Consider the following 25,515-nt stretch of genomic DNA (forward strand, 5'->3'; position numbering starts at 1 on the left):
AAGATGTTTGCACGCAAGACTTACTTATTTGTTGTTTTTCTTTCCCAAGTGTTTCCAATTTATATCCAGGCTATTTACTGTCCGATCACATTAATGGTGATCATAACTAATGAGGAACAAGGTAATCAATCCTACTTTGATTGTAGCTGATTGTTCTGCTAGGTAGCTCTTTCTTTCTTTCTAAAACTTTATTGTATTCTTAACTCAATAATTTGACTTCGAATTCATTTTCAAGTCAGGGAGATTTGTGGGTTAGGAAGGAAGTGTGTTTGCATGTGACTTTTTATGATATGTATTCATAGTGAGATTTTATAAGATTCTTTCATGGAAATCAAATATCAGATATGATAGTTATTGGATGAAAATTATTTTATGTTATAGAAAAATTAAAGATTTTTACTTAATGAAATATCAATGTTAGGGGGAAGAATTCTCTAGCATTAATTATGTACTTAACATACTGTCTAGCACCTAGTTATTCAACAGGTATACCTTGAATAACCAAAAACTATGTATGGATGTGCCTTCCTAATATAGGAATCAATTTCATCCTATAAAAGGAATCACTGGAATATGTACTTATATACCAATATGTCTATGTGTATTTCTATCTTTAAATCTATATTTAAAGTTTGAGAAATGACTTATTTTCACAAAACATAATATAACGCAGTGGGTAAAAATGATATTTGGTATCAGAAGCAAAGTAGACAGAAAAATGCAGCCTAAATTTCCAGAAGATTTTATCTCTTTCAATTAAAAATGTGTTGGCCAATCAAAGAGGTCATCAGATGTTTGTATTAGTAAATTCCCAGCATTAACACTTTTACATTGGCCCTGACATTGACTTGCTACGATTTTTTCCTCGCACAGTTAGAACAAATTCCAAATGAGAGACTGGTCATAAGAGCACTTACTATCATTTGTGTCATGCAAGTGAAGGCCCTCATTCATTTTCCTTGTTAACAACACTCATGTGTCTGGGGAGACACTCAGTGTGTGGGCTCCCACGGGGCTGCTTTGGGTGGGCCCCAGTCCAGTTCGAGGCGTCCGGATATTCCCGTGCAATGCCAACACAACAGAGTCTATTTTCCCCAGGATTTACAATTATTCTCAGTATGTAAGGCAGGCTTTTTTCATGTTTTAGATATGGGACTTGCCCTAGGGTTCATTTGAAGAAAGAGCTCAATGGCTAGAAAGTTAGAAAACGACCGTGTTAGAGCCTCCCGTTCTCATCTGCGGCAGTGTTCTTCAACACACAGCCATTATGATCCCTTCGGAAAGCAGTTTTGGGTTAGGTAACGCTTCTGCCCAAAGCTCTCCAGTGGCTTCTTACCTCCATCGGAATAAAACCCAGGCTTTACGAGGGCCTGAGACCCCAATAGGAATGCCATGGTCACCAGCCATCAAACCTTCCTGTAGCCTCATACCTTACCTGCCACACCCCGCCTCGCTCACGCTCTTCTGCCTCCACACGCCTCCTTGTTACTGCTTCTGCGTGCCAAGCAACCAGACCTTTATCCTCGCTTTTCCCTCTCCTTGGAATATTCTCCCCCCAGATCTCAGCACAGTTCATCCCTACATCTCATTCAAATATTTGCTCAAATTATATCCTACCAAGGCCAAGCCTGACCACACTATCTAAAATAGTTCCCCATATACCTGTTATTTCCTTAGTGTCTTATTTTACTGCTCATCATTTATCTTTACTGGACATATTACAATATTTATAGGTTGCTTATTTTTATCTTCCCCAATGAGAACAAAAGCTCCATGAGACCAGGGCGTGGTATTGTTCTCTGTTGTTTCCCTGATGCCTTGAGCATGGCTAGCATGCGGCAGGTGCCCGATTAGGATATATCTGTGGACCCACTGGCAAGAGTTCCTCCAGCTTTTTGGCCTGCTTGCTTGCTTCATAGGGAATCAATTACACCGTGATGCTCTGGCGTAGCGCTTTTCTCATCTAGTCAACTACGCCGCTGGCTAAAGTCTGGAGGCTGGTTTACCTCCATGCTTTCCCGATAAGATGCTAGATAGAATCCCGAAGCAGCTGCGTCTCTAAGAGCAAGGAGGCTTTTCTTGCAACATGATTTACAACTAAGGCGCGAGGGAGGTACAGGGAATACAGAGCTTGCTTACATAGTATAAATTGGATTCAGCTCTGTTGACTTCCCCAGGATTTCACAGACATGTATCATGAAACGGTTCTCAGTTTTATCCACATCTGCAAAAGAAAGACATTGCGCATCCAAATGGAGCATAATTCTGCTTCTCGGCGTCACACGCTAGGCCTTCTACACTTGAAAAACAGACTGCCACCTGCTTTCTTCACGCCACTCTTAATCAAATTTACAACCTTAAAAAAAAACCCCAAAACCAAAACCTGGGCCACTCAGGGGCATGTCCTTGTCTGTCTTCTATGTTGTTAAAGTTTATGCCACCGGTAAACATAATATATATGTCAAGCGAACAGGTAAAAGTTGCTGTTTAGAATAGTTTTTCGGGAAGACGCTGCTGTCGAATTGGATAACAAGGATTCCTCTTTTCCAGCTTGCAGACGGATATTTGAATACAAATCAGCTGAAACGTATGAAAGAGACGTGTTGCAAAAGTCTACTTACTTGATAGGATTCCTGGCAGCATCTGGGTCTTGGGCTGTGACCGAGCCTATTGTTGTGTTTATCTGAGCATCTTCTCTTATCTGTAGGACGTAGGCCAGTTTGCTGAAGATGGGGGGCTCATCTACATCTTCCACCACAATCTTCACCGTGGCTGAGTCCTTGAATGGCCCCAGGGGGAGAAAGCGTTGTTCAACGTGAGGGTTGGAGGCTTCCACTTTGAGGGTATACACTTTCTTCTTTTCAAAGTCCAAGAGCTTAGAAGGGGGAGGGGGAGAGGGAGAAGTGACATATTTAAAGCAGCCAAGACATAGACTATTTTTAGTGCAAAGCACTGATAGTTGAAGAGGACTGAGTGCTTAGAGACAGCACCACACGGTGTGATGTAGGGCGAAGGTGTGGGAGTTCAGGGGGGGCACGGTCCCGAGGAAGGTGTGGGCTGAAACTGGGCCTGCTGTTGCCTTGAAAGCGATGCAGGGGTACTGGGTGTGATGGTCCAGAAAGGGAATCTGGAAGCAGGAGTATGTGAAACAGCCTTTAAAACAAATCCTTCCATGTGACTAGAGGGAGCCATACCAGGGACAGGTTGGCAAATATGTGGTCGATTGGTCTAGGTCAGATGCTGTCACAGCTAGCTTTAACTGAACACCAAATGAGTGTTTAAAATTTGCCAATATCTGGGCCCCACTCTGGATCATTAAGCCAAAATGCCTGGGGGAGGGGCGAATAGGAATCTATACTTTTAAACACCTCCCCAAGTGATTCTGACGTGCGGCCAGAATTGAGAACTATAGGTTTGTATCATGATTCCTCATTCCTCATTCGGATACAATAGATTAAAAATGGAATTTTTTTGCATGAGGTGATAAAATATTCCAAGTGTTATCTTGATAAGGGCATTGGGCTAATTACTTGCCAAAGAAAGTAATGATCGTTGTTGTCAGAGGTCTTTAGGAAAAGTATCTTTGCTTCTGGAGACATAGTGAACCCACATGCTTATTGCTGACTTTGAGTTTAAATAATAATATGACAAGGCTCACTAGAAACACAATTAATCAAGACGTTAGTGAATGTGATTTAGTCAGCTTGGCAAAATTTCAGTTTGAATCTGATAAGGCACCAGAAAAATTAAAAAGGTTAATGCACACTAATGGGCTCCCTAATTACATTATAGTGTAAAACATTGGTCTGAGTGTCACTTAAACATGTTTTATTGTGTTTCCAGTTATTAAGACCTGTAATTCAAAGCTTAAGAGGAAAACATTGTCTTGTTATGTACGTTTCTGTATACGTACATATACCAGCAAATCTATACCACCCGGTGTGTTAAAGGAGAGAGAAAATATTGATAAAGGTAAAATATTAATATTATAAATATTAATAATGAAATCATATTATTCATAGCTTTGAAGCAAACAGTTTATTGGTCTTTAATGTTGGCCACACTTCTGTAGAGCGCTCGGCGGTACTAGACAATTTGGGGGATGAATGGTGGATAAGTTCATAAGGGACAAATAGGAATTCAGAATGTAAAAGAGTTATTATCATGTTCCAGAAAGTAGCTAAAGAGCTCATAGGAAATCTGTGCTAATTTATTTTTGTGGTCTTTATATCATCCCTCTAATTAAGGCCCTTGTTATCCTTGTGTGTCTTACTCTTTTTCTTCAAAGCATGTACCAACATTCCTGGTTACACATGTTCGTTTGTTTATTTGCTTCCTTGTGTCTTTTCTTCCTACATTAGAAGTTCCAGGAAAACAAAGACCATCCTGTTGAATCAACCATTAAACCTCCAGTAACTAGAATGGTGTCTGGCACTGTTTTGTCATTTAACTTATACTTATTTTATGTAATTTATGTATATCATTTGTTTATATTAGTGTAATTAGACTTGATGCTTTAAAAAACTAATTAGTACACAAGGATCTAGAGGAGTGGTCATGTGAGATGTAATTGCTCCCAGTTACGTGGGGAGCAGAGAAACGTAAGGGCATTCATTTGTATGGTATATAACCAATGGCATTACCTTTTATAAAAAAAATATTTTGTTTGTTTATTTTTAGAGACGGGGAAGGGAGGGAGAAGGAGAGGGAGCGAAACATCAGTGTGTGGTTGCCTCTCATGCGCCCCCTACTGAGGACCTGGCCTGCAACCCAGGCCTGTGCCCTGACTGGGAATCAAACCGGTGACCCTTGGGTTCGCAGGCCAGCACTCAATCCACTGAGCCATCCTGGCCAGGGTGGCATTACCTTTTTGACAGTTATAATCCCTTCCTGGGTTTCCTGGTCAGTGATGACGTCGAACATGTCCAGCCCCTCTCCTTCTGTGATGCTGTACTCAATCGCGGCATTTTCTCCCACATCGGCGTCGCTGGCTTTGATGCTGCCAACTGGCGTGCCGGGGGGAGAAGATTCAGGGGTTGTAAACTGGTAGGTACCTATCAATCACCAGAAAGACAGAAGTCAAACACAGACTCAGTACACTCCATCATCATAGAAACAAAACCCATTTCTAGCAGTTCTCTCAGGCATCACCATGGATGCAGGGAGATCCGTGCTTTCTTTAAAATAATTAGCGGTGCCCTATTCTCCTTTCATCTGCACTTTCACGATGGTTAAGGATATTTCTTTTATCTCATACCTGTCTCTTTGCAAAGTGGTGAACACTTTTCTTGCCCTGTAAATAGGCTTTCAAGTTTATGGTGTGACTGTGCGAAAGACTGAATTGTTAGGGGTGGGTGCAGGTTTCAAAGTCTCCTGCTAATGCAATCTAGCAGAAAGAATGGAAAAGAATTTAACCTGAACTGTGACTTTAAGCCAATTACTAGGTATTATTTTAAAAGAGTTCTTTCTGTCATTGCTAATAATAACAGAAGGTGAAAATAAATTACAGCAATTTAGAGAATGCACCCTTGCAGCCACTCACTCAAACGTGGAGCTGGGCTGGTTGCAGTCAGGAGGATGGGGAAAGACGCTGAGAGACAAAGCTCTTAAATTTTTTTATTGGATTATTTTTTTCTTTTAAGTTTTATTATTAGTTTTTTACGCGTAGATTTTCCCATTCTTGAATTTATATTCCTAATTTAAAAACCTATATTTCATAGAGAGACACTTAGCTTAGGTCCTCATGTTGCAAAACTGGTGTCAGGCAACTACATGTGAGTGTCAGTTTAGATCATAGAGGCCAGCAGGTAGGAAGGGCCAAAAGAAAAGAAAAAAAAGTAAAACACACTTAACCTTCTCTCACCAATACATTTTGCCAACGATTCATGCAAATTAATTTGGAAAAAAAAATTTGAACTGTGACATCACTAGAGTATTGTCCTTCAATCATACTAATCCAGTGAATGTTGGGTGCATCCTTGGTAAAATGATAACCGGCCATGTTTTTCTCTGGTGTATTCAACTTCCACTTGGGGCGCCTCCTCCCCCCTCTCTGTTCTCCCCTCCCTGGCCTTCGCACGTTATCCGTTATCTGCTGACGATCGAGGGCTGTCCAGGCAGGGAGCAGAGTCAGCCGGGGTGCCTGCAGATCTAGGTGCCCTCAACCCTTTTGTTGTCCTTCCTCAGGGCATTTCTGCAGGGAAAAGGGGGTTTTGGGGGCAGGTGTTGGTGATCCTGGCATTTTTAGTTTAGGCCTCTGGGAGATCTTTTAAGGCTCCTGAAGCCTTTGTCCCACATATTAGATCAGAAATTAGTTACTCTGTTTTTGCATTAGTTAACGGATTAATTAGTTAAAAAAGTGAAGAAAATAGAATGATTTCCTGTTGATCCATGTGTATCTTCATTATAAAAGGAGCCCAGAGTAGCTGACTGGCTTTAAAAATATGCCATGGTCGAGTATGTGGGTTTTCTATTTAATAATGGGCAGCTGTTTTCTCCTGGAAGACAGGATTTGGGTAATTTTCTTAGGAGACCATGGTCAGAAAGGAATTTTGTCCCTGGAAGCAAAACTACACTCAAACCAGTGCCCACCGGAGGTGCTCTGTGGAAAAGGGTCTAGAGCACCACTTGAGGCAAAGTGGGCATTTATGGACGTGTGTTCGCTCTTCTTCCCTCCTACGTAATCGTGAGAGTTGAGGGTTTTGGAGATGGCTTTCGGGATCCCAATTAACCATAATGTAGAAAACTATTTATGAGTACAAATAGATTAAGTACATAGTGATTTGCACAAATGTATTTTTAGAAACAGTAAAATGATAAGTCTTCCTCTTACAAAGCTTCGTGAGGATTTAAAAGAGATTACATGGTTGATTAAATTCACAAAATATAAAGTCAAATGCTTCCTAACGAATAGCAGGCTGCTCGTACACATATGTTCTGCATAAGCAAATTTATGTTTGTGGTTTTCTTTTTAATAAGGAAAAATAAAACCATGATGTTGCTTTTACAATGACAGCCATATCAGAAATCGCTCCGCTAATTACCCATTCAGGAACATGAATGTTCACATCTACGGAGTGAAAGCGTTGTCAACTCATTCTTAGTAACAGTGCCAGTCCTCACTTAAGTTCATTAATTTTGACAATTGATAGCAATAATCGAAAATAAACACCACCGTTCAGTTTAGAGTTTTACAAAAGTGCACGGAGGAAAGCCGTCAATGACATGCTCCTACTCTGGGGGAAGCGCGGCGGGTTGTCGTTGACGTCCGTCAGCGTGATGTTCACGGTGGTGGTCCCTGAGAGCCCTCCCATCTGGCCGCCCATGTCCTTGGCTTGGATCACCACTTGGTACTGCTCCCTGTTTTCTCGGTCCATGTTGATCAATGCTGTCTTGATGATACCTATGGACGGGAAATTCAGAAGTGGAAAGGAATGTATTAAAAATATTTTATGGATCATTTGTTTGTGCAAACACAGACTATCACCCACCACGTGCATAACGCTACACTGATGTCATGGGTGACGTAAAAATGATTCTAGGTAACCTTTATACTGAAGGAAATGAAAAGCACATGGGGAGATAGAGATTCAGAGGAGGCTCGGTTAAATACACCATTAAGATTAAAAAAGAAAGCACCTACGATACAAGGAGAATAAGTCAAATCCTACAGTAGAGGCTGTTAAGTAGCATAAATATTAAGTGCTGTAAGATGACACAGAAAAAATGTAACCTGGCATGGAGCACAGCAGTATACTACTGAAGCTGCTTGATCTATTTAGGTATCTTCTGAGGAACTTGTTACGAAGGCCACACACAAGAACTGACTCAGGTTTCACTTTACGGCGGGCTAATTGCTCAGCAAAGATGCCCACCATAATGAATGTGTTCTGGGGATTTTTCTAAACCCCAGAACTATGGTTTAAAAAAAACCCCACAGCATCAGTTCTTTCAAAATCATCATCTTATACGATCCAAGAGAATTTAAGTTTTCCTAAAGCTGATGTGAACATTAGTTCAACTGGTCCCAGCAGGGACCAACATTCTCAAGTCAGGTGAAGTTTACCTCTGTTGTGAGGTAGTTATAAAATAATGAGGTGGAAGAACTTCTGAAAGTTTGCCTAATCTCCAGGTAGGCTTCATGCTTACATAACAACATTCTTTTAAAAATCCCCGGAGAAGGCTTTATAGCCCTTTCTCGTAGCACATTCCAGTGCCGAACCACTATGAAGCTGAAAATACCTTTTTCTGAAAAAGTTTTTAACGAGAAGACCTCAGACGAAAGGTCAGTTTTTTTCCTACGGTCCTGGCTTCGGTGAAAGTGTAGCTGCTTTCTGTTCTCCAAATAACAGTGTTTATTGAAATACCTTAGCCTTTTGTTCTCTAAGTTGAATAATTCTGTTTTTCATCCTCATTGTTTTTAAATTCAACATTTTTCTTTCTCCTTGGGCTTCTTTCCAAGTTTATTGTCCCTTTTAACACATCAATTTCCAAGCAAACATAGTCACCTAAGGAGGTTTAGGTTTCTACTAAGAAGAATGGGTGCTTGAAAAATGTTTAAAAGGAACTCGACTCCTATTATGATAATACACATAAGTGTAGAATTTAATAGACAGTACAAATGATATTTACTAAAATAATTCATCGTAAGATAGTATGCTGTTTTGTGGAGAAAAATGGGATGCTGAAAAAAAGGATTCGATTAAGGCGACCCACTTTATTAGGACTGGTTCAGTCTGGGTAGCGCAGATGATGGGTGATGACAGACAGTGCCTGATCTTAGTGGCTTCATACGACTCAAGTTCATTGTTCGCTCATGCTGTGGCCAGGCCGGCAGGCCACTATATTCATCACAACACTCCGAGTTCTGGACTGCAGATGTATCTCAGCATTGGCTTCCCCCAGGACCACTGGGGCACGGGGGAAGGAATGTGGTGGGTTGTACACCAGGTCTGAAAGTTCCATTGGCAATAAGTCACATCACTGCCATACTTCATTGACCCAGATAAGTCGTATGGCTACATGTAGCTTCAGAGCATGGTGGAGAAACACAAACCTATCAAGTAACTAGAAAAAGAAGAATTGGAAATAGTTGTCAACAGCCAAAGTGGCTATGAGAAGGGACTGGTCTTTTAGCTTTCTCCCAAGTTGGAAGGAGAAAATAGAGCAATGTATAATTTTTCTGAATATATCATATATGAAAATGGTAAAAGATCCATTGTCAAACTGCTTAATTAAAACAATCTGGATATTATGTTTATAAATATATCACTGGTATTTAGCAGGCAAATCTAAAAAAAATTCAATCACATTGATTGTTTTTATGAAAAACCATGCTAGCTCAGCTGAACATGCCAGTCACAGACTATGAAAAGAAGACCAGAAAGGAATTCCAACCTGTTTCTGATTCAACCGAAAAGTAAGGCTGCCCCTGCAGGATGCTGTAGACAACCTTAGCGCTGTTCCCGTACGTCGGATCGTCAGCGTCGGTTGCATTGACTTGGACAACAAATGTGCCTGCAAGGACGGAACGTGAATGGAGAATATATTAAGGGCCCATTACAGATCCTGGATAAGCACACATAAAGAGAAAGCATGATTTCATTTTTGGATGAAACCGTCACGGCATGGGAGTGGGGAACTTCAGTGTTATGCTAGGTTGAAGAGCCTTGGACTGTCGCTCTGAAGGAACGTGAACTCCATTTATAAATACCGCAAGGATTAGGTGAAAGGGAACCATGGGAGGGATCATGATGTTGGGTGGAACTGACTTCCATCCTTCTCTGTGGGTGGGATGTCATTGGATTCTTGCTATGGTGGTTCTTTTAAGTTGTCCAAGCCCAAGTCAATCTGAATCCCACATTACTTTGTCCCGAGGGATTAGTTTAGGGGTTGTCCAATCAGGGGCCCACTCATGATTTTTGCTGGAGACTCTGTGTCACAGGTGCTCCTTCTCCTGGACTGTAATGTGCTGAGGAGGAGCCTGCAAACGCAGCAGCTACTTAGTGACCTTGGAGTTGGCAGCCTGAGAACAAAGCTGAACAGGACAGGGCGTTAAGGAGGAAATAGCTAGAATCCCAATCAAACCATGTCTAAAGCCCACTTCATTTCTGGACTTAAGTAATGTGACTAATAAGCCCTTCTATTATTTGAACTAGTTTGAACTGGGTTTTTTGTTACTGGCAAACAAAAGCATCCTTAGTGATCAATCTACCTGATAATTCTAAGAGATTGAAAGTCTTTGCACCTTAAAAAGGGGTAGTTTGGGATTAAATAAAGAATTAATTGAAATAGTAGAGGATATACATCTGGAACCTATAATACCAAAAAAGGATTGCAATTAAATATATAAAGAAAATGATCATGTTTTATATCAGTACTCTTATTTTATAGACCTAAGTCACCTAACAACCTTTGAACTACCCTACCCTCCCATAAAATTCCATGCACATTTTTAGGTATATGCTTGCATGTATATTTCACTGCAGAGAAGTTCCATAGATTTTATCTGATTTTCAAAGGGGTCTGTGACTTCCCAAAAGGGTAAGATCCTCTGATTAAGAGTATTTTATGGCTGACTTTCGGTATTCTTATGAAATAAATAGTAAGCAGACTGCCAAGGTTTTCCTGTCTATGAGCAGGGCAGGGAAGTTACATTCAGAGAGTACTAGGATTTTTACATTGCTGTTGTAATCTCTAACCCATACACTTGCTGAACAAACATCAATATGCTGCACCGTGTTAAGGTGGGATGCTCTGGAGGCAGCACATCAGTGCATGAGACAGAGCATGAATCGTTTCAGTTTAGTGGGGGGGGCCTTGGGGAGAACGAGAGCATCACAGGACTTTAGAGGGAAAGCTAATAGTGGAAGTCCACAAGCATGTTCCTATTTCACATCAATACACGATTTAATCACTTTTAGGATGCGATGGTCTGGAAGTTTTGAGCACCTGTTAGTTGCTAGATATTGTACAGGGGGCTCTGCTCTTGTTTTCTTCTTTTGTCTTCATGGTATCGCTTAGAAGTTGGCATTTATTAGTTGTTTTGTACAGATACAGAACTGGAGGATCAGAGCAATCGCGTCATCTACCCGATGCCACGCGGCTGCTTATTCGAAGAGATAAAACTTCAGACTCAGGACTGTTTGACAGCAAAGTTCATTGATGCCACCCTGCTGTTGTTTCTCTGTGTAATTTCTTTAAGACGCCTTTATATTAGAATAACGACATACTAGTTTACGACAGTAACGAACACCAAGATAACTGTGCCTGTGTGCAAGTCAGGGAAAGGCTTCCCTTTCTCAAAACATGTTTCTGTCAGCAACCCCCAAACACCTGCATGACATATTTAATCCTACAATGGCTTAAAAAGTCAATGGCACCCCCGATAGTTGTACAGTGACAACTTGCACGCCTGGTTACGGTTGCCCTGGGTGGTGCCGATGACAAGACTATGACTTATTAATTCTTGCTGTCTTTTACCACCCAGTGGAGAAATATTGTTCCTAACAAATCTTCCTCTTAAAGGAATTCTAATGCTCTTTTTCACCTGGTGACAATCTGTGATTTTTTAAACAAAACAAAGTAGCTTCAAGTAATGAGATGAGCAATGACGTTGTGAGAAAAATTTACATGTTTTATAATCGTTTCCTTAGATTGAATATTTTCGAAGTCTTGGAACTGTGAACTGAAACAGCTCTGATATATGATTCAGAATTACAGAAACATTTTTGATTGTGTATTTTAGCCCTTCTGAATTTGACACTAAGTGAGAATTAAAATAACCCTTACGTGAGTAGTTGACTATTTGTCATTGTCACCCATGAAGTGTAGTAATATGGCTAAGAGTGACATCAGGGGGGCTCTTTTTCTTAGTTGAAATCCTCTTTCCTTTCTCCCAGTCTAAGCAAATTAAGTGCCCACATATTAACTTTAAAATCGGTAGAGCTGCACACAAAATATTAATTTATCATATCTAGGTCATGAAAGTCTCTTAATTTCCACCAGTTAGTAAAGGATATATACCCCCTAGACATCCTCTGCGTATTTTGAATGGATTAAAAAACAGTTTTCTTTGAGTTTCTTCTTCAACTATAGTCACTTATAGCAGCAGTCAAGCCTCTTCAGGCTGGACTGTCTGTCACTCTAGGCTCCCGTTTTCCCGGGGAGAGTCTGACTTGGAGCCTGATGCCCGTGTGGGCGAAGAGCAGTGGGGGAGGCTGCTGTTATCCCGCTCAAGACAGAGAACAGGAATTTGGAACGGGAGAAGGGGATGAGATGGTGGCTCTTTCTTTTTCCTTCTCTCACACTGCCACTTTTCATACCCTCATGTTTAGAGGAAATATCATTTTCTTAGAACCAATAATAAAATGAGACTAGAATAATATTAGGAAACGTGAGGTCCTTAGAAAAAGGACCTTACTAGATGGAAATATGATGCTTTCGGAACGTAGCATGCATATTTAATCAACTGAGTAAAGTTCACTCAGGGTCTTCATTGAGCTGATGCACTAGAGCAGAAACAGCACATGGGGGGAGGGCGGGGACCACACCTCACTCACCGACATCGGACATTTCGGGAACCGTGGCCGTGTACACCTCCTTGGTGAATATCGGCTCGTTGTCGTTGATGTCGTGGATCTTGATGATGAATTCAGACTCGGGCTCCACGGGTATCCCTGTCCTTCGGTTTACAGCTTGCGCTCGCAGGGAGTAAACAGGTTTTTTTTCCCTGTCCAGCCGCCTGGTGGCCTGTATATCCCCTGTGTTTTCATTGATAATGAAGAGATCTCCTGCTCCATCTCCTGAAAGGATATATTTAAGTGATCCATCTCCTCTATCCATGTCTGAATGTAACTAGTGTAGAAAAAAAAATTACAGAAAGTAAACGTCAAACATGTGATCCTAAACTGTTTATCTTTACTATGAATGCTTTCATTCAATCCTGTCTAAGGGGTGCGTTTTTTTTCTTTCACTATTACTTAAATCCTAAAATACCATTCATTAATGAACACATTTCCTTATAATCACAGAAATGTCCAGCATCGGAACAGAGCTCGGACAAAATTTAATCGTTATTTTGAAGGATGGAAACGTAAAAGCCAGAGCAATCACAAAATGCCCAAGGTCATATTGGACCGGCTGGAATGGAACTATTTTCACTGCAGCTTTTAGATTCTACTAACACGCTCTCCCTCACTTTATGTACACAGGCACACTCGAGAGGCAATATATTACTGAGAAAAGGATTTTGGTTTTTAAATCAGACAGACCTGAGTACATTCTGCCTCTACACTGAATTTAGGGAAGCTAGTAAATCTCTTTCAGTCTAATATGATAGAGATTATAATCTATTTTCTACATAGGTATGAAACTTATGTAGTTATTTATGAACCAGCGAATGCAATTCAACTCAAAGCATCTGAAACACATCTTAAGGGCTACTATGGACTTTGCCTTGAAAGACACCTGATGAGATAATTGTCAAGGTCACTCGAAATAAGGATATTTCACGCTTAGATTTCAGTGTTACATGGGAAAGGACCTTCTAAAAAGGAGAGCCAGCCTCACATTGAATATTCTGCCCAAGAAACGAGTGGGTCCCGCTCCTGAAGGAAAGCCGGCAGGGGCTCTAGTGGGATTTGCCAGCGGTGCGGTGGGTGCAGGTAAAGGGCTGCATTGCCTGAATGGGAAGACGCCAGCGAAGTGGGAGAGGACTATTGGCACTTGGAAAGGAGGCCACGTGGCCTGTCCCAGGGACTATTTCTGAAGTGTTGACTTCCTGTTCTTTCCCATGCTCCCTTTTTCCCACTTCAGCAACAGTTTAGGCAGCATCTCATAGGTCTTCAGGATCTCATAGATTTTCTAATCTAACTGTACTTACAAGTTTTTAACAAGTGCTTTTTATTGAGAAGAACTACTTTCAAACCCCACTTATAAACGTCAGCGGCATACAGACAAGTACTGTCAGTGGGGAGGCTGCTAATCTCTATCCGATGTCAGCTCTGTCTGAACAGACAGCGGCCACGTTACCACCGTCACGGCAACAGCGGCAACAGGCAAAGGAACTCTGTGCCCTCCCGGTTAACGCTGCATGGCGTGCTCAGAGTAGTGTCTAGAAACACACCAGAAAATAGCATTCCAGGCTGACAAAGGGATTTTTACAAATAATGTAACCCTGCCCTTCTGAAAGTGTATCTATCATACGGAATATCATTTATACAAAATGCTGATGCAAAAGGATTCCGTGGCCCGAGACGTTTGGGAAATACTCCATAGTCTGCCTCTTTCTTGGAGGCATCCAGCGCCCATTAACTTATGAAAGACTGTGAGTGCCTACAGTTCCACATTGCACTTGACTTCATTTAATTTAGCTCTCCTGGACTCTCTGATGTCAAGAACCCTCTTTGGGTGTGATCCGCATTGATATTTCCCAAAAAACACCATTTGGGAGACATGAGCTAACTGAATCCATCAGCCCAGAGTCCAGAGAACTGAGTTCCAGTTTGTGCAAACTGAGTTCCAGTTTGTGTTTCCCAAATCACACGGCGCACGTGAACGCGCCAGAGGACTAGCCATGCGGAGGCCTCACAAACGGTTTGGTGCAACCTCCGGGTTTTTAGAGACGGGAAGCTGTGCCCAAGGCCACCCAGCTAACACTGGTTAATAGCAGGGTTTGAGGGAGATAATTTTATTCATACAATTAGTAGCCTTGAAAGCAATTTGACAGAAATAATGGAAGATAAATGCAAACGCGGAGGAAATTACTTAGAAGTGAGACAAACGCAGTAAGAGACGTGGAGCAAGGGTACTCCGTGATTTGCGTAATGCGATATGCTAAGGACACGTCGAAACCATGATTGCACAGAAAGAGCCACTGGGGAAAGTTTAACTCTCTGCCGTCAAATTGGAATGACTGAAGAGAGCTCTTAAAAAGCCATTTCATTAACTCATGAGCAACGAAACCAATCTCACTGCCTGTTGCGTCCTGACTCCAGGGCAGCCACGGTTAGCATCCTGGCACCAGGCGGGGGCCCTGCAGCCGGGACCCGAAGTACGGGTCCGGCTCATTCTTTTTCCTCCCCAAATGCAGGGTCACAGCAGCGTCAACTAAGCGCCCTGTGCCAGGTTCCTGGTCGGTAAAACGCGGATAATAAGAGCTACAGGACAAGGCTGTCGTGAGGATCTACGTAGAGCTTATATATAAATACTACAGTGATTGCTACCTAAACATGCGATAAAAACATGTGTGCTTTTATATGTTTTCTAAATTACAAAGCTCCTTCCTCATTTAAAATACTGTTACTATTATTAACTCTTAGTTCATAATGAGCATGTTTTTGCTCCTTTTTTGACTTTGAGAACTTTGTTGTAAGGACTTTGAAAACCCAATCTTGCAAGCACACGCTAATATCTCTAAGGTGAAATCTTGCTATGAAAAGCCAGCCTTCTTCTCCCAGGTGGCAACTGCTGTTTTATTTTCTCATGTGATTTATTGTATTCTGTGTTCCACTAGATTACAAACTCCCCCCGGCCCGTTCTTTCCTCGCTCTCCGTATGTAATTGTTGCACACTTAGTAGGTGAATCCCACATTTGGCTACAAGATTTATTCAGGTAAAAGTAATCGGAAACTAATTTTTAGCTGTCAGGAGAGACCATTTCGATGACTTATAGAACAAACACCTTCGATGTTATGGGAGGGCAGCGGACAGACCAACTAAGTGGGTGAACAGGGATTGCTCTGCCGATCCCAATTCTGATTTATCAATATTTGAAAACTAGTGGGAAAATGCACCTCTTCCCTCAGGCGATGTACGGTAATAACACCACTGAACACCCCCCCCACCCCCGCCCCAAGTGCAGGGCGGTGGCTGAGGGAGAGCAGAGTAGCAGCAGCCTCCAGAAGCTTTCTTGAAGTTCTTCCCCTGTTTTCCTCCCCTTCCCTTGAACTGCACCGCCCCCACCCCCCACCCAGGGCCACTTCTTTTCTTTTCTCTTGGGGAAAAGAGGAGACAGAAGCCATCCATGCTGGTGAAAGGCGTGGTGACAAGCAGACATTAGGGGTTTATTGAGCACTTAGATTTTAATTGGATTTTTCCTTTTGTGATGTCATTTATCATGGCCACTGTAAAAGGCAGAAGTTAAACAACAACAAATAAAAGGTTGTAGGTTGCTGGAGGCATGTTTTTACTAATTTCAGTTTAATGTGCTGGTTCCATTAAGTTTAATCATCTGGTTCACTTTTAACGATTCACCATCAAGTAAAAATTACTGGCTTCCCTCAGAAAGTCACATCTCATCTGACTCCAGCAAGATTTTTACTACTGTACCTATGGCATTTTGTCCCGGAAGGAGCTCTTGGTCTTCATTGGCTTTTCTGTTGACTTATTACTATTCTTTTTTAAGTGCAGCACCTCGACAAGTAAATACAGGGACCTGGGTTGTGGACATGGCTGGCATCTTCTTACCTGCTACTTGTGCCAGCTTTCAACTTGATTTTGACTCTAATTCAGAGGTAGAGCACTAATTGTACAGATTTCTAGTGGTTTATGACACGTGTTATTGCTGCCCCGTTCTGCTCGTTACTCGTCGCTGGGTCACTGTGAGTCAGTAACAAAAGTGAATCTTCTAATCTATGTTTAGACAGAAAACAGAATCTCCACAATAACTTACCTACAGGGCACACACAGGGAAACACCTACAACATCCTGAAGGGGGCTTAGGGAAGGAATTAGGTGATTTCTTTTCTTGTTTTTTTTTTTTTGTAACAGTTATTTATTACCAAGTAATATCTACTGTACATAATTATATGTACTATACTTCTTAAAGTATTTTTATTGATCACACTATTACAGTTGTCCCAATTTCCCCCCCTTCATCCCCCTTCCACCCTGCCTCCCCAAGCCTCCAGCATTCCACACCCCCCACCCTGTTTATGTCCATGGGTTGTACATAGAAGTTCATTGAGTCCCCTGTTTTCGATACCATTGTTTATCTTTTCCCGTCTATTTTGTGCCTGCTAATCATGCTTCTCCTTCCCTGTACCTTCTCTCCCCCATTCCTCCCTTCCCCGTCCCCACTGGACTCCCTCTGTGTGATGTCCATTTCTCTGATTCTGTTCCTGTTCTGGTTGCTTGCTTAGTTTTTCTTTTCTTTTAGGTTCATTTGTTAATAGTTGTGAGTTTGTTGTCATTTTATTGTTCATATTTTTTATCTTTTCTTAGATAAGTCCCTTTAACATTTCATATAATAAGGGCTTGGTGATATTTTCTGAAATAACAAAAAATGAATTGTGGTTAATATGCTCATAGAGTGTAATGCAAGAGTAATCGTGGCCCTTTAAAAAATGAAATGGTTCCCGATCTGAAATGTCAAAGGACCATCAGAGAACAGCTGTTGTGAAAAGATGTTATTTGGCTGGGATTCAGGTGGGCAAACTGGAGTTACAGCAGAGAGAGTAAGAATAACTTTGTATTAAATAGCTTGGTTATTACTTTAAATTAGGGAAATAAATCCATGATCAAGTTAGGGCACATTGAGACTTAACTGAATTCAACATGTATGTATATACATATTTGTGTGTATACATACATCTCTCTACATAATGCATGTATACGTGATCCTAGTAAGTATACTTAATGTTGTGAAGGGCTTGTTGGGTAGAGTTTAAGTCTGGAAGGATTTCAACCTAACTTGAACTCTATGGCCAGGATTACAAGTAGATTCTGTTTTAAAGATTTGGGGTTAGGTAAATAAAAATATCTTTTTTTAAAAAATTTATTTTTAGAGAGGGAAGGGAGGGAGAAAGAGAGAGAGAGAAAGAGAGAAACATCAATGTGCGGTTGCTGGGGGTCATGGCCTGCAACCCAGGCATGTACCCTAACTGGGAATCGAACCTGCGAAGCTTTGGTTCACAGCCCTCGCTCAATCCACTGAGCTATGCCAGCCAGGTAAAAATATCTTTTAATGAACTTTTATAGTATATATTTTCATATGCTATCTTTGATGTTAATGATTTAGCATGAATTAACTAATTAAAATCTGATGATTATTTTACAAATCAAAACACTGATGGCAGCATATTATTGTGGCAGGCTGCTGGAGCAAGTCAAAAATGCAAATTCTCAGGCCCCACCCACCTGTGGAATCAGAAACTCAGTGGGTGCTGCCCAGTAGTCTGTGTTTTAAGAAACCCTCTGGGTGATTCTGATGAATGCTCGAGTTTGAGAACCACGGCCTTAACCAGCACGACCAACGGTGAAAATGAAGTTGGCAAGGGGAAGAAATGAGTGTGTATTCATGCTCTGTACTAAGTTGTGTGACCTTGGGGAACTTAGATGACCTCTTGAAGTCTCAGTTCCCTCATCTACGTGAGAGGAATACTAATGATACCAGTTTGCAGGTGCATTGCTCTAACAATTAGTAAAATATGTATGTAAAATGCTTAAAAGAAGGTCTAGTTTAGGGAAACATACTTCAATAAATTATTCTTGCATCAGCTTGAAATATTCAGAAGGTAGATTTTGAAGGTGGAAAGATTTGGATTTGAATTCTGACTTCCCCATTAATCAACTAAATTAATTAAATTGTCTTAGTTTTCATTCAGTCATCTATAAGATAGAACTCAGAATAGTTAACTTTGCCAGCTCCTCCTAGTTTACTTGTCCCGTAAAAGTTGGTAATCTTGCCCTGGCTGGTGTGGCTCAGTGGACTGAGCTCTGGCCTGTGAACCAAAGGGTCGCCAGTTGGATTCCCAGTCAGGGCACGTGCCTGGGTTGCAGGCCAGGTCCCCAGTAGAGGACGCGTGAGAGGCAACCACATATTGATGTTTCTCTTCCTCTCTTTCTCCCCACCTTCCCCTCTCTATAAAAATAAATAAATAAATAAATAAATAAGATCTTTTTAAAAAGTTTGTAATCTTGAGGCCTATGTCTTAGGTCCTTGTCTATCCTCATTCCACATACTCTCTTTATATGAGGTCATCTACCTATTTTCATGTGTTCAACTATTACCTATGTGCCACTGAAGCCCAAACCTACACACAACTTCAGGGCAGCCCATTTTCTCGAGATCCAGAGGCAAGGATACAACTGATTCCCAGGCAAGTCTCTTCGACATCTTCCTCTCAGTACTTCCCAACTGATCCCATTACTTTCTCCCCCAAACCTGGTCCCGTTACACGTCCCATCTCTGTAAAGGCCATCAGAGTCATCCTCAAGCCTCCCCTCTGCCTCCATCACCACATTCATTAGCCACCAACTCCTGTCAATTCTGCCTCTAATCTCTTACTTGTCTCCGTCTGCACAGGTGTCACCTTGGTCCGAGCCATCACCATGGCTCATTCATCTGTTGAACTGAGGCCCTCCAAATACACCCTCAGTTCTGCTTCCTTTCAATGTATTTTCCTTTCTGTAGCTAGACCAGTCCAGCAACAACAGCGACAACAATGACAACAGTAACAACACACTAAAGATGGTGCTCTCTTCTAATTAAACCCTTCAGTGTTTTCTCTTCACACTTGGGGTAAAGCCCCCATCCCCACTCCTGAACACAGCATCCCAAGGCCACCTCGGTCACCGCCCCTCTCTCTAGTCCCATCAGCCACCATTCTCTCCTTGCCGCCCTTTGGCCTTCGCACTCTGTGCACTGCCGTTTCTTGATGATACATCAGTCCCTTCCGTATCTGGGCCTCCCCGCATGTGGTCCCCTTGGCGTAAAGTCCTTTTGACCATCTTTACCTGGTCAATCCAACTTCATACAGTGGGTCTGTGTAATCTTTGACTCCTCAGGAAAGACTTCCCGAAACTGCTAGTTCAGGTTAGATTCTCCAGCTATGCACTCTCAGTTTATTCCTCACTTAGCCATCAGTAAATTCTGTTTTTTTCCCCAAATACCTTGTTTCCCAGCTGTTTTTATGTTTCGATCAGCAAACAGCTAGATCACAAGCTTCACCAAGGAAGCTGCCTGGTTCACTTCTGTATTGTCAGCACCTAACATACTGGCACATGATAGATCCTCAATAATTAATGATTGCCAACAATTAATGAATAAGTGTTGTAAAGATAAAAAGGGATAAAACATCAATTATCAGTGAGGTTTCTGGCACACAGAAGGCAATCAATACATCTTAGCATCCTCCATTCTCTTTCTCACTTGATTTTAGGATAATTCTAAAATGTATCAAGACTATATGTTCCTGAAGTTGCCAGAAAATTTAGCAATTATTACCTAAAATTAGGCACATAGTCTAATCTAAGCAATCTGAGGGAGGAATACCAGTTATTGTCTCAGATCTAAAAAATGTTTTAATAGCCAATTAAACCTCATTACAATCGTGTCACTTGTATTTGCTGAAAAGAGCAAAGAAGTTACAAGTACACGGAGGACCCTGACCATTATAATTACACCAGGTACTGGGACAGAAGTCACCTGGTCAGGGTGAAGAAGTTGCAAGGTTTTACTGAACCATATTTCAGGTATCATCCTGTTGCAGAAAGTAATGGATAACGAATGGAAAATGCTCCATTTTATGGACACATTGTTCCACAGTAAACGTAACTTAACTGTCAACCAAGATCATTTTAAAACACTTATTGGCCTGAAGAGCTACATAAGGCAATGACTAAAAAACAATACTTGTCCTCTACAATTTAGGCTTATAACTGCTCATATGTGAAAACTACAGAATAAAAGCGGAAATTAGACAATTGAGTACTTGGGTTGGGTCTCAGGAATAATGAAAAAGGCAAATGAAAAAATGGAGGACAGCACCGAAGGAACTTGAAAGCTAGATGAAGTAGAGTCAGGGAATGTTCTGTCTGAGATGATTTAGGGAGACTTCTTGGAGATGTTTAGATTCACTAATGGGAGAAGAATGGCTGAGCAACCAGTGTGAGTGCATGGCGTGGTTTCCGTGCTCAGCATGGGGGAAATCAGAGGACACCTTGAGTGGCGTCTGGGGTAATAAAAGTAAGAACGTCAGCTGAAACAGAAACACTCTTCGCCTGGAGTCTCAGGATCCCGTATTTTCTCACACTGCACTCAGAGGTACAAGGGGAGATGTGACTTCCTTTCTTTTTTAAAATAGCTTATCCCTGAAGTTCTAATCCCATTGAGTATTAGGAACTCTAGATTAGCTTGAATATCAAGTCAATAATTCAGTGCCATCCAATAAAGTCTGCCTGATTCAATAATACAGCCTCTTTAGGCAACTCTTTTAAATAAATCCTAGTCTTTCTGGTTTCTCCCCTTCCCCCTAACCCAGTGTAAGATGGCATCTGCATGTATGAACACGAGAGAGCCACGTGGCCTGAACCAGAGGGAAGTTCGGGGGCTCTTGAAACCAAGAGTAGTCCTTGTCCTGTCCCCTGGCCTGCAGGTCTCTAGACAAGATCTCTCGTTCATCACTTTCCTCGGTGGCGCCTGTGCTTTTGGCAGGTGGGACCGTGATTTCAGCTCCTCAGGGTCCAAGGTGACTAGCTCTATCCTACCTTCCCCACTGCCACCACAGAGGCCCTGGCTGTGGCTCCTTCATTGCACTTGGCACGTGGTTGTAGCTATAGAGTTGCTTTGTCCTCGGCAGGTACCACCTATAGGACCAGCCACCTCTTTCTTGCCCTGGAGAAGCTTTGGAGACTCCTGGGACCTAAACTGGGCCTCTCCCTCACTACATGATTGTCCCCAAAGGGAAAAGGGAAATACCACTCTCCTCTCACCTGTACCCACCACTGGCACCTGCTCCCTGGATCCCTGGCTCCTTCGAAGGACCTTCAACACACAGTCTTGGGCAGTAAGAATGACTTCAGATACACACAGGACTGTATGTGTTCATACATTTAATAGCCAGAACTGTGAAATCCCATAGCTTCAGAAATACCCACCCCACCCATGAGCTTCGGTGGGAGGAACAGCTGATTCCCACTCTGAGCTCTGAGAAGGCAGCTGCAGGCCTGAGCCTGGCACCCGTAATTTCTGGTGGTGACATGTGTAAATGACGTTAGTCAGGTTTATTCTAGTTCACTAGGCCCATGTTTTGATGCATCAAATGGGCTCTAAAAGGATTTGGAAAACCTCCTTCTCTGGCAAAGCCTAGGCTTGGGCTGTCTCCATACCCTATGACTTCTTTCTGTTTACACCGTGTTGCCTCTTGTAATGGCCTGAAAAAATTATTTTCTTCTATACAACATAAATAACTTGGTGGATTTTATAACAGTGGAAATATTCTACCATTAAAGTGTTCTTTTATATTATTCATCATTTGGCAATTGGTCTGGCTGGGATTTGGAAAAATAATAATAGCAGACATTTATTAAGACCATACTATGGGCTAGAGCATATGTTGAATTTATCACAGGGATTATATAATTTTATACTCATCATGAATGTCTTCCTATCCCCCTTTAACGGATGAGGAAACTGAGGCAAAATAAAAGTTAAGTAACTTCTCAGCATTGTACACCCAACAGAATTGGAGTTCGGGCGGCTGGACATCATGGTCTACTCTGTTAACCACGACAAATATTTTCTCTGGATGTTTATATCCAGCTCAGTGAAGAGGCATCAGAAGCTCAATCTGTACCAAATAGTATTTTAGTGCTGAGTTACAGACATCTAACAAAGGATTTTTCAACCTCTGCACCAGTGACATTTTGGGCTGGATAACTTTTGTAGTGGTACCTGACCTGTTTACTAGCATTCTTGGCCCCTGTTCGCTAGACACCTGTAGCACCTTTTAAATTCTGACAACCCAAAATGACTGCATACATTGCCAAAGGTCCTCTGGTGGGACAGAGCTGCCTCCACTGAGAACCACTGATGAACTTTCTATCATCTATCTATCTATCTATCTATCTATCTATCTATCATCTATTTATCTATCTATCATCTATCTATCATGTTTCCTCCTCCCACCCCATTTCTCATTGCATACCTTGTAACTTTTAAAATTCATTCCAATAGTCACATAAAGGGGTCTGACTCTGCAGAGATAACACATGACCCACTCAATTCAATCTTTTATCTTTTGTTGGATTTAATAACCAACAAGAAAGACCTGGTGTCATGCAGAGGTGAATTTCTGACAAAGTGCTGAGAGTGAAAAAAATTTGAATTTAAACTCAGGAGAAATTTATTAATTTCCTTGACATTTATCCTTTACACTCAATACCTTGAATTTAACATCAAAAGTACCAAAGTAACTATTAAATGAACAAAATTGGAGTGCTATAGTAGTTGCGGTAGGCAGGACAATGGCCCTCCCAATGATGTCCATGTACTGCTTCCCGGAACCAGGGACTATGTTACCTTACATGGCAAACGGGACCGTGCAGGTGTGATTAAGGTAAAGATTTCGAGGTCAGAAGACTATCCTGGATTATTCAGGTGAGCCCATATAATCACCAGGGTCCTTATCAGAGAAAGAGGCGGGGAGTCATAGAAGGACGCGTGCCATGGAGCAGAGAGACGGAATTGAACATGATATGCTGCTGGCTTGGAAGGTGGAGGAAGGCGCCACAAACCAAGGGATGCAGGCAGCCTCTACAAGCTCCAAAAGGCATGGAAAGGGATCCTCCCTAGAGTTTCCACAGGGGCATGATGCAGGCACCTGGGTCTAGCCCTTTGAAACCTGTTTGACACTTTCAACTTCCAAAATTGCAAGAGCATAAATTTGTGCTGTTTTAAGCCATTAGGTTTGTGTAACTGGTTTCAATGGAAATAGAAAACTAAGACGGTATTTCCTTATCTTTAGAATTCAAGGTGAACTGAAACTGTATTCAAGAATCCAGTGAAAGAGGGAAGAGAACCAACCCTTGGTGACAGGTATGTATCAGGTACTGCGTAAAGGCTTCGTGTATTACATCAACTAAGTCTCATAACAACACCAGGAGAGACCCAGAGGTCAGGGAGGTGAAGTAACCTACTCAAAGTCAAGGGCAGAGCCAGGGGTACCAAGGGTACCTGACTCCGAAGTCTATGCTGGTTCACATGAGCACACACAGCCAAACGACACTTCCTGTCATGATTACAAAAGCACTTCCTGTCATGATTACAAAAGCATCTGGCTTCACTGTATTTGTTATATTAGGCCCCAGCCTTGGTTATCTGTAAATTCTATTGGCATAAATGATATAAACTGTAATAGATGTCACTGTTCATTTGGGATTTATCAATTAAACAAATGCTTTTTGCTTTATTCACTGCACGAAGTTGGTTCCCCCAAAAAGCATTGTTTAGTGCCTTGCGCTTGGCTCTGGGAGTCCAAGGTCTTCAGCAGGCTGAGAGACATTAGTCTCAGCTTTGCTTAGTCTCACATTTTCATTTTCAAAATGCCAGTGGTAAATCAAGTTGAGAGCCAGTCAAAAATTGATTTAGAAAGGCATTGTAACTCACCAGTTTTAATCCTGCCGCTTTTTGCCTTAGAGTGCAATCTCTGCAGCGATTGACAAATCTAAGGCCAAAGACACACAGGCTCTTCCTGCCCCCTCTCTTCCTCTCCCTCTGTCTCTGACACTACAGTTTGAAAGAAAATATTAACAGATGAATGCAGACACTGGAGACATGATGCATCAAACAACAGAAACTTAAAAAAGTAATGTTTCTCACTAGCTAATGGATTTTGCCCAAAATGTGTTTTTCTTCAAAGGCGAAAATCATATTGCATTCAATAATCTTATGTTGCCTCTTACTTAGGATTTGGACAGTTAAAGCTACATCTTTATAAAACAAGTAGTTTCCTTGAGGGAGAGACTATTTCTTGTTCAAATTCATAACTCTCAAGCATCTCGTGTGTGCTCAGTAAATGATGATTAAATTGAATTCTGTAACCTACTCATACAGTCAAGGAAATAATGGTGAGCAATTCTAGGAGACAGATTATGAGCTCATTTATTAGTTTTTCTTGCTTGGAAACCAGTTTATAAATTCTTAAATACTTGGAACAACTCTTTTTTTTTTTTTAAGTTGGTTTTTGCTTTACAGGAACTGTGAACCACTCAGTGAAGAGAAGTGTGTGCGATCCCAAGGGCTACACCGGGCACGTGTCTGGCAGTGATGTCAGGGCCATGAACTTGAGCACTCCAGCTCCTGAGCATTTACAGTTATCTCATTGGCCCATGTCTGAAATACTCTCTGCTACTTTGACATCTTCCTGGTGTGGGAGAAGTGGAGAGTATCAGATCTAGCCACATGGGGAAAGCAGGACTCCAGCCCCAACTGGCACTCTGCTGGCAATGACTCTGGGGACCCTTAACCCCTCTGGGATCTGTCTCCTCAAGAGGAGGAGCGCTTACGCAGATCCCTGGAGGAACCCCTTGCACGCGCAAGAGCGCCTCCTAACTGCAGGGACTGGTAAAACTCGCGCACATGTTATCAGTGCCCCTTAATAATCGCACGACACATTTTCTGCCATGAAACTCTGCTGGAAACAATCTGCTGCCAGGGGATGATTTTCCTTGCGTCTGGTTTTCTGTTCCGCGCCCCTCCGGCCTGCGCCCTCCCCTTCCTTAGGAGTTGTCTGA

The 25,515-nt window shown here is 41.9% G+C and overlaps 1 protein-coding gene across 3 annotated transcripts in view; it reads right to left on the bottom strand.

Moving 5' to 3' along the window:
- The window catches only part of CDH6 (cadherin 6), a 129,483-nt gene that overhangs the window by 18,041 nt on the left and 85,927 nt on the right, over window positions 1-25,515 (bottom strand). For all 3 annotated transcript variants that reach the window (XM_028529373.2, XM_036020241.1, XM_036020242.1), the window contains exons 3-7: window positions 12,561-12,855; window positions 9,397-9,516; window positions 7,235-7,402; window positions 4,867-5,054; window positions 2,622-2,875 (exon numbers count right to left, since the gene is read on the bottom strand). In XM_028529373.2, coding sequence (XP_028385174.1) covers window positions 2,622-2,875; window positions 4,867-5,054; window positions 7,235-7,402; window positions 9,397-9,516; window positions 12,561-12,855 — 1,025 coding nt within the window. The remainder of the gene's footprint in view (window positions 1-2,621; window positions 2,876-4,866; window positions 5,055-7,234; window positions 7,403-9,396; window positions 9,517-12,560; window positions 12,856-25,515) is intronic.

The sequence above is a fragment of the Phyllostomus discolor genome, chromosome 3 (genome assembly GCF_004126475.2).
Source record: "Phyllostomus discolor isolate MPI-MPIP mPhyDis1 chromosome 3, mPhyDis1.pri.v3, whole genome shotgun sequence".
In the NCBI taxonomy this organism is placed as follows: domain Eukaryota; kingdom Metazoa; phylum Chordata; class Mammalia; order Chiroptera; family Phyllostomidae; genus Phyllostomus; species Phyllostomus discolor.